A 17,848-nucleotide genomic window follows, 5' to 3' on the forward strand; every position below is an offset into this window, starting at 1 on the left:
CACGAGACTGGAAAACACAAACAAATGACACTTAGGTTTAGATGTTGAGTTTGGTAAACCCAAAGTAGGGCTGGTGCGGGAGTCATAATAAAAAAAAATACCGAAGTTAAAAATTAACTCACAGCTATAAATGATAATACTTAATTATCATTAATTCGTTATTATAATAATTAACGAATTCAGTGATAAATGCAATAACTAGCCAGGCAAAGATTCTTGGTCTGTGGATAGCGTTTCCACAGTTTAAGCATAGTACAGGATGTTACAAAAAAAATTACAGGGTCTGTTTTTTTACCGCAAGAATAAACTAGGCATCGCCGAACGCTCATTTTCCGCCCGAAGGCAGCGCTAGAGGTCACAACCAGATGTCAAAGTTCAGCCCGATCCGATACTTTATTCAAAATTTAAGTTATTTTCTGAAACGTTCATTGGGAAAATGGCAGCCGACGGAGCTTTCGAATACATGGGGCTCTATGGCACCAGAAACCGAAAACGGGCAAAATGGGCTTCATTCTCCCATTGAAATTGTCAGAAAATCACTTATAACTTTTGAATAAGGTGTCCGTTCGGGATGAAACTTTGGCATCTGGTTGTAACCTAGCGCTACCTTTTGGCGGTAGATGAGCGTTAAACGACGCGTAGTTTATTTTTAAGGTAAAAAAAAAACTGCATTTTTTTTTGTGGCATTCTGTACCAGTCTTAATTTGATGATTTGGTGGTTTATGCGCACAAGCAGTGGTGTGCAAAAATGAAAAAAAGATGCAAACGGGTACAGTTTGACATTGTATAAAATATGGTGTAAGCACTCACATACTTAATAATGAAACAGCCCTACATTTTGCACTAGCGTTGAGTGTATCGAAAGTTAAGGATGCATCAAAGGCTAAAGCTTGTACACATCTACTGCTCAGGCCATTATGTTTGAAAGCTCATAGTACTTTATTACCCTCAGATTTGGTGTAAGTCCTCTCCTCATTGCTTACAAGAAAAAAAAAAGGAAACATTCTAAGCTTCTGTTGATAGAAAAACTCCACTTGCTGACAGCTACCAATCATCTCGGCGCCGAATATGAGTATTCACTGCATGCCGACGGTCGCGTGCTTAGAACGAGTTTTTTCCTACGTGATTTCATACAATCACAATTGTTCTTGACAAAAAACAGTGTTTACTCAGGCAAGCGGGCATATGTGAAGCTTATAATATTTTGTATTGATTGTGGCACACGTGGCAAGTTGCATAGGCTTTTTTACAATCCGCGAAATAGAATGCTTCTGGGTTACCTTGGTCTCTAATGCATGTAGCACACAAAAGAACACGAACTGAATTGCAGTGGGAAACGAAAATAAATGATGATAAACAAGCGTGTAGTCACGCGAAAACTGAGGGCATTGCACATATACAGAAGATAAGCTTTGTTTCACTAAATACATTACCAGTAAATTGTTTGATTTTACCCTGCGAGCGAAGCGGAACATACAAGTGCGAGCATACTGCCCTGAACTATACTTCCAGTGAACAAACGCAACATCCAAAGCATCGAGTTCCTTTTTATAGCTCTTGGTACGCTCAAACCTTTAGAAACTCAATTATAATCTATTCTATTATTTTAATTATTTTTATTAAGTGCGCCTACGTGTTCTTTTTTTTTTTTTTTTTTTTTTTGTCTGTTGCGTTCACGTGCCATTTTCTTTGATATTTAATATTTTCCCAGAAGTCTGACACCTATAGTCTGGTTCATCATAAGTAAGGGCCGAATAATCAAAGATGTAGACAAAAAAAAACAAAGAACGTGAACAAGCGAACACACATTAAAAATGCAATGTAACGGCACATTCAAAACTAGTCGTTAGTTTTTTAGAGAGCAGGATCGCTAGGTTGGACATTTGAGAAAAGGTACATGGAAGTGACGTAATGCAAAGGAGGAGCGTATCCTAGCAACACTCACGTGGCGGCTCTGCCCACTTTGACGCCGCTACGTCATCGCAAACTTGACACCCGTCACCCGTTTCAGCGACGTCCGGAGCCAACCACCGACGAGCGGAAGTAGCTACGCATTCCCTGAGGCGTCCCTACGCGTGGGATACGGGGAAGGATTTACTACGACGCGGGGAGCAGTTCCTGCGTTTAGCGAAGGAACGGCAACCAATCCTGTGCGTCGCTGGCCGTCGCATCTGTTCTAGTACAGGTAAAAGTATTGAAAAACAATCAAAACCTTTTGGGTGTTGTTAAAACAAACCGCTTTTTTTACCCTTTTGCAATACATTTAAGAATTAATTGGAGAGAAAGTTGTTCCAATATTATGCGGGATGTGCGCCACGCGCCTTCTTCAAACCAAAATGTCGAACCACGAGGAGCCGGGTGTGCCGGGGGCAGCGGAGGGGTCGGCGGAACCAACGGGGGGCGCGCGAGTGACGGCTGCTTTAGTCAGAAACAATTTTTTTATCTTTCGAGAACTTGCTATTGCTGTGCTCAAATAAGAATGTTTGGCGCAACATCTGTGATAATTCTTTCAAAGTGGTCCAGTGTTTATATGGTGGTATGCTAGTCAGAGAATATATATATTTCTTTTTTCCTTTCGAAATTTAACTATTGTGCTCAAATAAGACCAGAGTGTTCAACAATATATCTGTGATATATACTTAAGATTGCCCAATTGCTTACATGATTCCAGTCGATGCTCAGTTTTACTTTCAAGAATGAAATATTACATTCCATGTTATCACACTTTTATTCATAAAGTCGCAGGTTTTTCTTTAAGAAATAAAGCAATTTTCTAAACAAACTACATGTGCACTGTCTTGAGATAACACAATCACCTAACTTTGATGAAGTACCATAAAAGAGATAATAAAATGGAGCAGAAGGCAAGACGCTTTGAAGCATTTGTAAAATGAAACAATGTCCATGACAACAATATCCCTGGTTTAATCAGCAACTAAGAAAGCAATCTCTGCAAAAGCAAGCATTTCTTTCTAGAGGTAGTCTAAATTACTTCTGAGTTCTTTGCAGGGGCAATCCAGATGACCTGTTGGTCTGGCAACTAAACCTCCGAACCGTTTCTGTCACTGTCGACTGCGTCTCGTGCCTTCTGCTCATAAAAATAAAAAAAAAGCTGTATCGATTTCACCGCGATGCACTCGACACCTATCCGGAGGCAGCACGCCGGCTGTGCGACGAACTTCACAAGGTGTAGGAGCTGAAGAGAGTATGTAGCTTGTGGACGGCCATGACTGTGGAGCAGGAAGCGAAGTGTGCACTTTACGGCTTCCACGGGGAGGGCTTCACTGAGGGCAAGGATGTGACGGGGTCCTTGGTGGTCAGGACCTCAGTCCTGGGGGCGAGAGGTTCCCTGTCGCTGGCGGCGTCCGGGCTGGGCACCACCGCAGCGAGGGCGCTGAGAGGCTTCCCGACGGTGTCCCTGGTGGTCGGGACTACCGTCGTGGCGGCGGACCCCTTGCGTGTGGCGCTCCGCACGGGCACGTCTGCGGCGGGTTCCGAACCGAGCGACAAGGCGCTGCCTCAGAGCCTTCCCCCTGTTCGAGAGGCCGACCGAAAGGCCGACCGGAGGGCCGGCAGGAGCCAGCCTCTCGGGAGCCGGCGCTGACCTCTCCGAGCTCGGCTCAGAACCGTCCGAGCTCGGCTCAGACTCCAACTCTGACTCTTCAGGGTCGGAGTCTGACTCCGGTTCTGGCTCGCTCGATGCAAGGCAGATGTTGTGGAGCACTGCACATGCCGAAATAATGGCGGTGGCTGTTGAAGGGTGGTAATACAGAGCCCGGTGCCTTTGCAGACACCGGAATCTGTTTTTCAACAGCCCGATGCAGCGCTCCAAGACAGACCTGATCGAGGAATGCGCCTTATTAAACCGGCCGCAAGCGGTGGAGGTCGCGTGGTTCCCGGGGACAGGGGTGATGAGCCAAGGCTCCAAGGGGTAGCGGCTGTCACCTGCACATGTAGAGGATGGAACATATTACATTCTTTACTGTTTAAAATAAAAGGCAAGAAAACAGCTGTGTGCAACTATGTCAATTATAATGTAACTTAAGTGTGACTTAAAAGTGTGTTAATATTTCTGCACTACAGTATCAGTTTACATTATGATTAATTAGCACCATTTTGCCTGCAAACTCCCTGTTATTTCATGTAACTATGTGTTTTCCTGGTGGGCTGTATGGGATGTGTGCACGATTCCTTAGGGGTGCTGTGTTGTATGCAAGTGCATTATTAGGCCCTTGCATCCGACAGATAAAAGCTATGTTGCTTTTGGGAGTGTGGCCGTGACCTTAGGCACGGGCAGAGCAGAACACGCTGGCCTTGTCTTTGGCAAGCAAGGGGATAAGGCGCCAGTTCGACGAACCTCTTTCCTAATCCTCGGTGGAGTTGGAGATGGGGAAAAGAGAGGGGGTGGTTAGATTGGAAAGGAGTCAGGTCCTGTTGGGACACGGAGGGTCTAATAGGAGGAGCTATATAGGCAGACCGAAGAAGAAGGGTCAGGGAAAAGAATCCCGTGTGTGGGACAGAGACGACCCGAGGACAGATTTGGCGAGCCCGAAGTGGCCAAGGAGGAATTGATCCCATTCCGTACAAACTGACGACCGTCAAAGCGACCAGGCGAGCCCCCAGGTATCAGTGAAAGAGCTCCAACTTCATGCAAAAACCAACCAGCAAGAGGGTACAGGCAGACAGTAACAGTGAGTGGGCCGAACCGGACAGCGACTCGCACTGCGGTCGCATGCCTTGCATGGTCTATCACTGTTGTGAGATTGGTGTAGTGTGGCTTTCGTAGCCTGCAGGGTGTGAGAGTTATGTGGACATAAACAGAGATTAATGGCCAAACTTTGGGTGTTGTCTCACTTCAAGGAGTTCCAGCCACTTTTTCTGTGTGCCTCACAACAAGCACAGTACGTGTGGTACTGTGGCTTTCAAGCAGTGGGAGCCACCGTGTGCGTAAGGAATGAATTTAATATGCTCACCAAGCCGGAACTGGCCGTCGCGTGGCAGCTGCCCTTGCTCGAGTTGGTTTCGGAGCCAGGGAAATTGCCACACGAAGGAGTCGTGCACCGACCCGGGATACCGTGGGTCGATGCACATTATCCGGCAGTCGGCGTCACACACCTGAAAGTGAGAGAGATATTGACATGTAATTACCTGAATCCACAAGTCGTAGACCGTACTTATGGTTCACAAAGCAGTCGCAATTTCAGAACCTTTTAAGTTATTTTGTCTGACACATGCATGTCAACACACCTTCCTGGATGCAAGGTACAACTAACTACCTTGAAACAAAAATAATGTGTTTTTTTTTTGTTTTTTGTTTTTTTACGGAAGCTTGCACGTTTTAACAGACAAGTATTATTTTTGGGAGAAGAGTCTCACGGCTCACATGCTACGTAGAGCACACGCTCGCGCAGTCGTGAGACCCCACAGCCCGCAGTCATAAAACGGCATACTTAAACCGTATCGGCAATACGTTTTTTTTTTTTTTCTACAGATTTGGGGCGCGTTTTGACAACGTAACATGAGTGTACTTACCACCATCACGTTGAGGGCGTAGAAGTACTTACGGCACCAGTACGCCGCCTTCGTGACGGTGGGGTCGTTCTTGGACGGGCCGACGATGGAGACCATGGTCCCGTCCACGCAACCGATGACGCCGGGTATCCTGCCGAGCAGCCTGAAGCCCTTCTCCGCGTCGAACCTCTCGCTCGGCGTCTCGGGGAAGTGGATCCAGCCATGCTGGACCCCGAGACGACGCACGATAGCGACGGACACGGCGCGGACCGCAACGCTGACTGTCTTTTGGTCCCGCGCTACGTGTTCGTCGCTCGCCACCATGCCTTGGAAGCTCCCCGTGCCGTAGAAGCGCAGTGCACACAACATTTGAAGCTCCACAGTCATGACCGTCCAAGAGGTACGCACTCTCCTCACCTCCGGTTCCTCGCGAAGTTCGTCGCACAACCACCGCACCAGGATCTTGGGCAAGCGGTATTGCTTCCGAAAGATCTCCTCCGGGAGCTCGAATGCATCGCAGTGTTCCCGATACAGCCTTTCGGGCGAAAAAAAAAAGCTCCATTAAAGAAAAAGTCGAATTGACGAGACGGCGACGCCTCGCCGCCGAAAACATGCTGCCAATGACACCTAGTTCCGAGCAAGTACCTTTTGAAACGTACTCGGTACAAAACGAAACGTCATTTTGTTGTCACGTCCGGTAGCCGACTCCATTCAGTTTTGCCGACTCCGCCCACATTTTTCTAGGGAAATTACGTCACTTTTGTTTCCAACCAATCAGACGTGATGACGTCACTTCCGTGTACTAAAAAAAGGTACATGTACAATGTCGAACCTAGCTATCCAGCAGTTTCGTAGGGCGACATTGCTACCCGTTGAAGGTTATAAAACGTGCAGTACAACTGTTAGCTCAGGGTCTTTAACGTGCATTACGCAGTATATGTGGTACACGATCGCACGACGGTAGGATGCAGATGGGCGACTGAACCCAGGGTCTCTGCTAAAGCCCCTTGATAAAGGCGTTTTTTACAAGTACCGCCAACCATTGTTGGGGAAACGCGCCAGACACGTGCCACGAGCCGGTGCTCCGCCGCCATTCGCTTTCAAGGGCCAGTCATTTTAGTGCTGCGCCGCCATTTGCCTCCAAGGGCCACTTGAGACACGGGCCTCGTGCACTGGCACCTTTGAGGTTATTTGAAAGACCAACGCAAACACATCGAGGGGATTTAGTCCCTACAAGTTCCGCCAACGTTGGGTTCCGAAGCGTGAGCTCCGTGCTTTGAACGGAACTCGCGCTCGAGCATTTCTCCACGTGCTCTGATCTGCGGTGCCCAGTGGCGGTGCCACACCACACTCGGCCAACGGTTCCCCGCCGCACTTGGTTTAGCCTGTGAGCTAAACCAAATGAGCTATGCTTAGAGTATCGGCACTTTTTCCCCAAAAATGATTGTGGGTGCCGGCATCTTGGTGGTTAGTAACCAATCAAACGCAACTGCCGATCGTCATGATTCAAAAGTTTTGGTGTCAGGCAGCTCGCGTAATATTGCTTTGCTTTGTCACGAACTGTTTAAACATTTGTGGAGGACGGAAAGGCGTTTCCTGTGATTTCAAAAGCTTCAGGTAACTGACAACCATTATTTTAAGCACCAAGACGTCTATGAAGCGTAACTTACTCAGTTGTTCTAGTTTAGCCCGACCGCATAGGCATAGAAAGAGAACAAACAGCTTGACCTTGCGCTCTTTGCGCTGCTTCAGTGGCTTTATCAGCCCGTAGCGTTGGCTGCGTTCCGAACTAAGGTAAAGCAAAGCAAATATTCAGATCTTAGGGTTTCACAAGACAAACCGACAAAAAATTACCTAACACACCCCAATAAAAAAAAAATGCGGGTTGGAGATCTTTTGACGTGCAACCGAAATCTCAGATTGTCCTCCGTCGGATTGCGGGCACCTCGGCCGATATTTAAACCCAACAAATATAGATTTATGGGCCAGCGCGTTGGCTCAGAGACACTGAGACGATTTAATGTTTTGTGTCTTGTTTCAGTATCATTGCCAGTTAAGAGCCACCGAGGTGGTTTTTGAAACAAAATATCCCGACAAGCATAGTTTGATTGCGAAAATAGTGTCTCCATGTGATAAAAACATTAAAATATTTTTGCATACGTGGCGGAATCTGAAATGGCAGAATGCATTTCATGGCGCCCATTTCATTTGGATCGCGTCGGGAATGCGTACCGACGCACAGTAGAACGCGCGCAAAAGTAGCTGTGGTGCACCCGCTGCCTCGCGCTTGTGTTTCTGACATCTCTGGCTCGCTCACTGCGGGCATCCAGGCATCTGACACCGTGACATCTGGCGATTTTTCTGTCTTTCACGTGGCGTTCCAAGCGGCACACGACGGAAGATGCACATCAAGCTGTTCTTGAACTCGTGTCGCCATCTGTACTTTATATTAAGAAACTACAATTTGCCGTAACTGAATGGGAAAAGTTTGAGGTCTTATAACATTTTAACGTGTAATATGTCAATATGGAAGTTCTAGAAAATGTAATATTGAAGGATGCTTCATAATTTAATGTCTCGTTATTTTGATTAGTTAACGTGATTCCGTTTTTATAGCGCCTTAAAGTGATGTCATTTTAAACTTTATTTTTTTATTTTAAAATATACACTATCTGTACAGCTCGTGGCTTACTTTTTTAATTTATTACATGCAACCAAACTCTCACGTAAATTATCGCGCACAATGGGACGTTATAACTCGAGAAATAATTTTTTCAACATCAGAGACTGCGGTCTAATAAAAGATAAATTGTTAACTAACAACTAAAAGTAATCGTAATTTTGAGACATTAAAGGATTGTCGAAAAATAGCTCTTTAATTTGACATTAACTTTATAATTGGAAATTACATAGAACGAAAGTTATAAGCCGTCAAAAAAGCACCAAAACGTTCTGCATGGTGGGGTTGCACCTTAAGAGGGCGCGGTACCTCTATTTATTCGTCCGTTTCAGCCACCAGATGGCGCGCGGCTCGAAACGTGGTTGAACGCGCAACTTCTAGATGGCGCCAGTATCGAGGTGTGAAAAGGCCCGCGTTATCCGCTGCGTGAAATAGATCCCGAAATCTGCCGTGTTCTCCCGGCGGAGGAAGTTTCTGCATCCCTCGCGCGCGCTTGGTATGTACGCGCGGTGACCGAGTCCGGCCTCTGCGCTGTGTGATGCAGTGGGTGGCGCTCGTTTCTGTTCGGAGGTAGGAATAAAAATGCCGGTCCCCTTTTTTACGACGCTCGTTTCTATAGCTTGTTTTTCTTTTTTTTATATCTCAAGTGACCTACAGTACCGCCTGTTCGAAATCGTCCTTTGCGGTGAGCGATTGAGAGTCAGGTTAGCATTTTATTTGGGTCAGCACTACACGTTTAATGGAGACCTCGGGCGGCGATGTAAATATGCATTGCTTCCCAAAGTGTGTCCAAGGTGCGCAATGACAATTGGAAAGGGTATTGAAGGCGCGCGACCGTCGGTTGGTAAAATACGTGCGTTAGATTGACTTATTCAGTCTAATCATTTTTGCCAACGTCTTTTATCTGTTTCGACAAATGACATGGTCGAGTCTATTGATAACCTTAGCTAGATTGGACGTACAGAGTGTCCGGGCTTTAAATAAATTTGCTTCGTTTATGTGAATGAATAACTGTTTTCTCTTTTCCGTGCTCGGTGCTATGCAAAAATCGCTGAGATGTTATGGTAGCTCAGTGTGGCGGCGTTTTGCACGCTGACTCGCTATTGCATTCGCTGTGCACAATATGTGTTCAGATGGAATGTGCCAAATCGTATTTCCGATCGATATGATAGATTTACTTTGCTACAGTGTTAATTATATTTTCCTGATTTAAACTGGTTCGTCCCTGATCTGAGCCTAAGTTTAAATTCGAAGGGCAGACAGACTTAGCGTCGTAACAGCCGTAATGCGCAGAAAGAAATTAGTACCATGAAAGAAAAACAAAAGGATACGAGGTGGCTCAGTGTTATAGAAGTAGTGAGTGTGCAAAGGATGGGATACGGTCCATTCGTCACATGCACACTCGTCACAGGACGATTGGTCACAGGACGATTCGTCACACAGGAACATTCGTCATAGGATGACTCGTCACGCGGCCAACCGGTCTCACAATAGTTCGTCCCCCCAAAAATGTATTGTTCAATTTGGTTCGGGCGGACAAAGGCGAAGAATTTGTAAGGAACGTTTTAGCTTCTGATTCGGTCCCGAACATTGAATGTTGGTTGGGCCTCAGAAAGTCGGTCAGCTCTTATCTTAGCATGTCTTTCGCTTCTCGAGGTCAAAGAATTTGTAACAGACGTTCTAGCTATCTGGGTCCGTCCTGAACGGTGAATGCGGAGGCCATAGAAGAGCGACTATTTTTGAACTACATTCAAAAGGATGGAGGTGATCGCAACAGAGAGAGCCATGATGCTGCACGAGGGGTACTCGTACACATTCGGCAGAAGGAATTCCGATACTTGTTGGTTTTGTCGAATAGGTGTATGCAAGGCAAAACTAAAAACTAATTTGGCTGCCAGTCGGATTATTGCTCGTTCAAGCCTGCAACTGAGATCAACCTGCTGAAGACCCGTAATATAATGAAAGGAAAAGCGGATGAGTATTGTAATATTAGTTTATATAACCATTGGTTTACGTGACAGTGGAAAATTGTGAAACTCCTCATCAGGGTATGTAGGCAGATGTTGAAATTTACAATTTACTATCGTCCCCTGCTCGATCAATGAGACCAGTTGCCCGCATGACGAGTCATCCTGTGACAAATGTTCCTATGTGACGAATCATCCTGTGACCAATCGTCCTGTGACGAATGCGCATGTGACGAATCGTCCTCATCCCGCAAAGGATGCCATCGTACGTTTTTTTTTTTCTTTTTTTGTTTTTTTAACTCTCCGCATTGCTGGGAAACGCTCAAGGTACCAGCAAAGACAGCGAGCTGGCGTGAAATTTCCATCGAGCGGAAAACGAGTGTGACTTTTATTTCATCGTGCGCTTTCATTTTGATATGGCTCAAAATGGGCGCGAAATAGTAACAGGTAAGGCAACAAAATTTAGATGTTAGGTCTGGAGCACCGCCATACTCAGCCGTGTTGGGGGCATCTCTCGCGAGTCAATACGGCAAAGGTATTGCGCGTCGAACTGTACGTGAGAGTTATCCATTTCAGCGAAACCTTGATTTCGCAAAACTATTGTGGCTCGAGTCGTGGCTTCCAGTACTTGAAAGCCACGAGCGAGAAATAAATGACAGTTGATTTTGAAGGACAATCGCGACGTGGAAACCCATAAAAGAGAGTTCCAATAAGACGAGAGCTTCCCCTTCTCTTCAATTGCGTGGGTTACGCTCTCAATCCTGCACCTGTGGTAACACCGCAGGCTCCTAAAATGGCTTTGAAAACGTTCCTGATCGCAACAACTTTTTTTTTTTTTTTTTTTTTTTTTTTTGTTGAGGCGCTATTTTATTTTTTTTACTTTTTGTCTACCTGGATACCCCATCAGCGCAAAAACTACCATAAACTAAAAAAAAAATAGTGGGCATACAACGACAACGCACCCACTGGGACCCGAGTCAAGGCAAGAACAACTAACTACTAAAAGGGGAAAAAAATCATGTTCGCATACACGGACAGAACGCCTCCATCGAAAGAAATGAATCATGCGCTTGTTCTGCCAGTCTCGTTGTGCGTCTGTCAAAAGCCACAAAGGAGGAAGACAATCAGCGCCTACACCACTCCCCTCCACTCCCCCCCCCCCCCCCCCCCCACCACCCCTAAAAAGAAGAAAAGAAAGGTTTCTTGGGCGCGCGCGCGGTCGCCCAAGCGATGACCTTGGAAGGGTATGCGATTGTAGCACGTTTGTCCCCCGGTTGTGCCCCTGTCTCAAATGCCACGGTCCGTTTCTCCCAAGTGCCCGTCTTATCTTCCCGAGTATCAACTCCGCAGTGATTCTGAATCATTCCGATCAGGGACCCCGGAACCGGGGGCGCAACGGGGGCTTGAGCACCCGCTGACATTTTCCAGGGGGTGCTGGGCAATATGTTGAGCCCCCGTGCGTTTGGCTTGAGGCGTACTGAACAATGGCTGCACCCCTCCCCCCTCCCCTCCGTGTCCCCCTTGCTGCTCAGCTCCGCCAAGCCACGTATTGGCTAAGGGCAAGCACGTGGCTCTCTGTTTCTGTTACGGCTCGTTCCCACCCAACACGCAACCCCCGCCCACGAACTTCCAGAAAAAAAAATTACTAAGTAAAGCAAAGTGCCAGTAAACCGCGGACGACGCGGCAGCCTAAAAAAGAAAAAAAATGGAAAAAAAAAAAAAAAAGCCGGCGCCTGCGGCCTGCATAGCACCAGTCAGGGACTGGGGCCCCCCATACTCCACTGGCGGGTTGGCCATACGGGGGAACGCATAACGCACTGTTTTTGTCCAGCCAGCCAGCCGGCTTCCTCGTTCGGCCTCTATCTGCAGCAATGACGTTTCCCAAAAAATACAAAAATTTCTTCTGACATTTTTTTTTTTTTCAACGGCGTTTTTGTTGTTGTTTTGGGGATCTGAGTAACCATGAGCTTCTTATAATTGCTTTCGTGTGGAGCCGATCGCGAGGCGGGGAGACGGTCTGCGGGAAAAGAAAGCCCTTCTTGAGCGGGGGACTGCCTACAGATGTAGCGAGTTGAGGGGAAAACGTTTCCCAACTCCCAAGGCAAGAGGAGGCCTTAGCAGGCGACAGAGGTTGTAAGGGGAGACATCGCACCGCAGTCTGTGTTGAAGCGCCGCTGTCACGGTGGTCGTCGGAGACATCAGAGGAACGCGGCATTCTCGCCTGTATTCCTGTGTCTCGTTGTCGAAACACCATTTGGTTCTTGGCGAGCCAGCCTGCTATCTTCAGGCGGGCGCCCTATTATGCACCTAGACGGTTTCAGCCTATTTTCAAACACGACCATCAAATACAGGAAACATGCTGAAATAAAAAAGGGCATCGCCAGTGAAGGTGCTTGAGCGAGAGGGATGTGTTTTCCTCGTCTCCAGCAGTCCGTCTGCTTCCTCCTCCCCAGCCCTCTTTCTCCTCGCCCTGTCACTCCACTGAAACTGCAGTAGTAGATATGTCACTGTGAAATCCGCGGACGGTTTCTTTGAACATCTCATCATCAGAGGATGTACGGTTGTTTTTTTCAACGAGTACAACGCTAAAAAAATACAGTATGTAAAGTTTTAAACTTTTAATCATTATGGCGACCAAAAGGACGCTCCTCGATGCGTGGTTGCGAGGATCCAAGAAATTGGCAGTTTGTCAGGGTGAGCAGCCACCGGAAATATCCAAAAACGTCGACACGGCAGCAGCGGACCGTATCGTACCAAGAGGCACCCAGAATTTACAAAAATCTGGTAGGTTCTCTTTAATTTTTCTTTTTGTGTGTGTGCATGCGTAGCAAAGCAAGAGAGCGAAAGTCGAATCTTAAATCGCATGAACGGCATTGTAGGGAGTTCACAATGTTTCGTGGGTCCTATGAAATAACCGCATAAAACAGTTTTGTAATAGATTGCGAAAATATTTAGCACACATACGTAGATAGTGGAAGTAATTCAGTAAAATTTTACTAAAGTTAATTTACGTAAGCAAAAAAAATTGTTTTTTGTTTTATTTTGCGTGATATTATGACCCACAGTGGCCCAAGATATTAAATAATATCTTGGGCCACTGTGGCATTAATTCTGTCGAAATGAAGGCCATGTTATGTAATATTTTATGTTTATTCCACCCATTTTTTTCAGTCCTAATAAACGCCTCAGTTGCCCAGAAAAAGATTTCATAGTTTCGCAAAAAAGAGATTCCGCGGATATATACCCATAGAAAAAGGCTTCTTTATTTTTCACTTAAAATGTTTATCTTCATTCTTACAAATAATGAATCCATTACCTTCGATCAGCTCTGTAGCAAATCGTAGCACGCTACGTTAACAAGCAAATTTTCGCAGTCACTTCAAAGGTATAACGAGACATCGTAAGTGAACTCCCTCCCGGTAAAGAATGTCAGATTCGCTGACCGCCTTTGGCGGGCATTTGGTTTTAAAAGCCATATTGGGGGTTTTACCTGTCAAACCAACGACAGGCATCTGGCACGCCCCAGCGGAGGACTGGGGATTAATTTTTACCACCCGGAGTTCTTTTGACGTGCAACCGAAAGCTCGGGCGCCTTCTCCGCCAAAAACCCTCCGTCAGATTGCGGCCACCGCGACCGGGATTCGAACCCGCCACACGGGGACTCGCAGGCCGGCGCTTTGCCTCGCAGCCACCGAGGCGGCTGTCTTTTGCATTTAATTTTCAAAAGCATTGCATTGTGGTGACGTGTTCTAGTTGCATTTCTCTTAACGTAGAAACATAATTTTGCGTTTGCCTCGGTGTGTCGTATTTTTATCCCGCCTTAGTGAAAAAATATATAAACCTCAATCACTTCTTTAAGAGAAAAGAATGTTCTCGACTTATACCCGTGCCAAACGGGCAGCTCGAATGCCATTTACAACGAATGACATTTGTGTGATCGGCAAATCAGCTCGCAATCTGTCGCGCGTGGAATGCGCTACACCCGGAGTGTCGCGCGCTGGTTGGCCATCCGCTTAAGTGTCATTCGTTGTTAATGGCATTCGAGTTGCCCGTTTGGCACGGGTATTAGCGCGCGCCACATTCGCATTGTTCTAATGTAGATTTTTCAACGTGATAACAATAATCACAAGCGCTGTTGCCCAATAATGAGACCAATGGCGACTTTTGTCGAAAGTTTTTTTTAGTTACCGATATGGCCCAAATCGATTAAGAGAACAAATTTATGGTTCAATGTTGTTTATCCTGTGCAATTTATTGAGCACAGCCTGTAAAATTAATAATGCTTTAAACGACTTAATTTTTGCGGGCTCAAAATTTCGCGAATCGAGAGTAGCTTCCCCAGCGTTCACATATTGCCCGAATTGTTCGCGGCACGTATTTTTCGTGAATTGTAGGCAATTAGGTCCTCGCGAAAATTTAGTCGTTTATAGTAACTATAACAGGCAAAGTTTTTCTTCCGTTGAACCTCCTCGGTGTGGTACACATTTTTATGTCTTGTCAAAACACATCTTGAAGCTAGCGAATCAACTAAAGCGCAAAGATGGTATCGAGTTCGTTAAAAGGTTTAAAAGCGCAAAAAACACACGGACTAAGAAACAACACGTAAAACACAGACGGCCGCTGATTTTCAATTTCTTTGGCAGTGTGTTTTTTGCGCTTTCAGATCTTTTAATGAACATGAACTTATTATTATTAGCCCAATCCAAAATATTAATTCATGTTATCGAGTTTTTTTTTTCTTTTTTTTTCCTTGGTGTCGTTTTTACATTTAAACCCACCCAAGTGTACGTCAGGGGTTGCTCTTTGAAAGATATCAGGCGTACGTGCACGAAATTAGTCGTGTAGACCAGGGGTTCTCAAACTGAGTTCCGCGGGCTGGTCTTCTAGGTTCTGCGAGCTCCCAAATGTAGGTTTTGCCTTTTTTTACATATTTGTACCACAATACTAGTTAGTATACGGGGGTACTGCGAATATTTAAAACCTTCGAATATCGAAGCAAATAGCCCCATATTGGCTTCGTACTTCGAATTGAATAGGACTATTCGAAAAAAATAGATATATCTAGCAAGCATTGCCAAGTTTGAAACTAGATCAGCCGAATTTCTGAGCCCCGAGAAAGCCAAGCTGCTCCGTCGCAATGCCCCGGTTTAAAGTGGCGCAGCTTAACACCAGCATGCTGGGCGAAGCGGTGATGCTTTCCCCAGGCGCGCTGGTGCAAAGCGCAGTATCGCCCACACAGTGATGCTGTAAAATTTTGGCTATTTGTTTTCGACATCTTGTAGACCCTGAGATGGGAAGCAATAAAAAGCGGACGAAAACAACAGTCTCAAAATATGGTCCCCATCTCAGCGTCTACAAGAAGTGCATTACTTACCAGCTCGCCTGCACAGTAGCACTGCTTACAATTTTTTTTAATAGTCTACGTATTCAACTTACAATTCTTTTGTTTTTCTTCTAACTTCTTCAGCGCTCGATGATGGTGGAAGCACGGTCGGATTGTCTCCTCATTGCGGAGCGGATTGCCACAACAAAGGTGAAGCGGGCCACCAGCCTCTGCCTGGATTCCACCCAGCGAAGAACTACGAATTCCCGAAGAACAACACCGACAGATCATGCCAATACTCGTGGTTCGAAAGGTTTTCCTGGCTTCAATACAACGAAGACCGCGATGTTTGTTGTTTGCCAGAAATGCATCCAGGCATTTAGAGAGAAGGGAGACGACTCTGCAGTCATTGGACCCAGTTTCATAAAAACTGGATTTTCAAACTGGAGGAAGGCGCTCGAAAGATTCCGCGGCCACGAAAAAAGTCGCTACCAGGTCGAATCCGTTGCGTATCTCGAGACGAAAAAGAAAGGCTTGGTCGTTATTGGACTCCTCACCAAGCACGCAAGCAGGCAGCAAGAGGAAGCACGAGCTGCGCTGCGCGTGATCATCAGTTCGGTGCGATACCTTTGCACCACTGGCCAGGCTTTGCAAGGGCGCGCCAAACAAGAAGGTAACTTGATCGAGCTCCTGGAAGAACGATCAGACAATATACCTGCGCTAAGGAAGTGGCTGACTCGAAGAGACAAATGGCTAAGTGGGGAAATCCAAAATGAGATGATTGAAATCATGGCGCAAATGCTCCAGCATGACCTCAGCACTGCGATAAAGGCGAGTCTCTTTTTCGGAATCATTGCTGATGGAACGACCGACGTGACGGGAGACGAGCAGTTCACGCTATGTTTGCGTTGGGTGGAAAGAGGGTCAATGAAAGTGCACGGAGATTTCATCGGCGTATACAATCCACCCGACACAAAGTCAGAAACACTTTTCAGTGCCGTGAAAGACATGATTGTACGTCTGGGCTTTAGCTTTGACAAACTGCGAGGAATGTGCTTTGATGGAGCTGCAAACATGTCAGGTCGATTTTCTGGAGTGCAAAAAAGGATTGCTGATGTCCAGCCAAAGTCAGTGTACATTCATTGCAGCAACCACTCCCTCGATCTGGCCCTACAAGAAGTCGGCCGTGGCAATGAATTGGTTGCCGATGCCCTAACAACTGTGAAAGACGTTTCAAATATCATCCTGGATTCAGCAAAGAGGAAAAGTGCTTACAGCAACATCGTTCTTCCTTCCGTGGGGGAAAATTCGGATCGTGGTCCACCGCCAGCCACCCTGCTTTCTTTGTGTCCGACACGATGGGTGGTTCGGGGGAAATCTGTGCAAAGATTCCTCGAAAATTACGAACGAGTTCGAGCAACACTTTGGGAAATCCTCCAAACTCCAGGTTCAGTTCGAGATGACCGCAAAGCGGCTATGAGAGGATATGAGAAGATTCTGGGTAAGCTAGAAACAGTCTTTGGATCAAACGTGGCGATCGCAGTTTTCGGGCCATGTGAAGAACTCATAAGGAGACTGCAAAGCGTTCATTACAGCGCCACTGGGGCCAGACAAGCTGCGAAGATCCTTACACAGACCTTAACACAGCTAAGATCGGATGTCAGTGTCGAAAGCATCTGGTAGGAGTCGAAGGACGCGGCGGAGAAGTTGGGCTTGAAACAACCGTCTGCCAAACCACCGAGGCCTGCAAAACCACCGGCACGATTCGAACAAACCAGCACCCCAGCAAGACCTGCAGTTCTTGATGCGAAGACAAGGTTGAGAAAGGAGTATTTTGCGGCGATCGACTGCGTCACAAGCGAAATCAGCAGAAGGTTTGACCAGCTCGGCATGGAGAGACTAGCGACGCTTGAGAACGTTCTGATCCACGCAGCAGCTGGACAGCATTTCAGCGCGGAGCGTCTGAGAGACGAACTCGGCTCTCACGCCCCTGACTTTGAGCTAGGAAGGCTTGGTGCACAGCTCATGCTCCTTCCGACCATCCCAGCTGCACCAATGAAAAAAGTTGAAGATGTGGTACAAGCCCTAAATGAAAATTCTCAGACGGTGCGCAACCTCCTTGACCAGGTAGCAGCCCTGGTAGAACTTTATTGACCGTGCCTGCGTCGGCGGCTACAGGAGAACGCTCTTTCAGTGCCCTGAAGAGAGTCCAAACGTGCCTGCGAAATCGGATGACTCAGAAACGTCTCGGCCAGCTGCTTCTGCTTCATGTCCATAAGGAGGAGACCAGGCAGCTTGACTTGAACGCTGTGATGGGAGAATTCGTCTCCAGAACCGCTGAGCGGTCGGCTACTTTCGGCGTGATTG

The 17,848-nt window shown here is 46.7% G+C and overlaps 1 protein-coding gene across 1 annotated transcript; it reads left to right on the forward strand.

The window, feature by feature from the left end:
• Positions 1-15,826: 15,826 nt before the first annotated feature.
• LOC121837033 (zinc finger MYM-type protein 1-like) lies at positions 15,827-17,164 on the forward strand. Its single transcript, XM_042292321.1, has one exon. The coding sequence runs from the start codon at positions 15,827-15,829 to the stop codon at positions 17,162-17,164; it is 1,338 nt and encodes a 445-aa protein (XP_042148255.1).
• The last annotated feature ends 684 nt before the right edge of the window (positions 17,165-17,848 follow it).

The sequence above is a fragment of the Ixodes scapularis genome, unplaced genomic scaffold (assembly GCF_016920785.2).
Source record: "Ixodes scapularis isolate PalLabHiFi unplaced genomic scaffold, ASM1692078v2 PGA_scaffold0__279_contigs__length_252992795, whole genome shotgun sequence".
In the NCBI taxonomy this organism is placed as follows: domain Eukaryota; kingdom Metazoa; phylum Arthropoda; class Arachnida; order Ixodida; family Ixodidae; genus Ixodes; species Ixodes scapularis.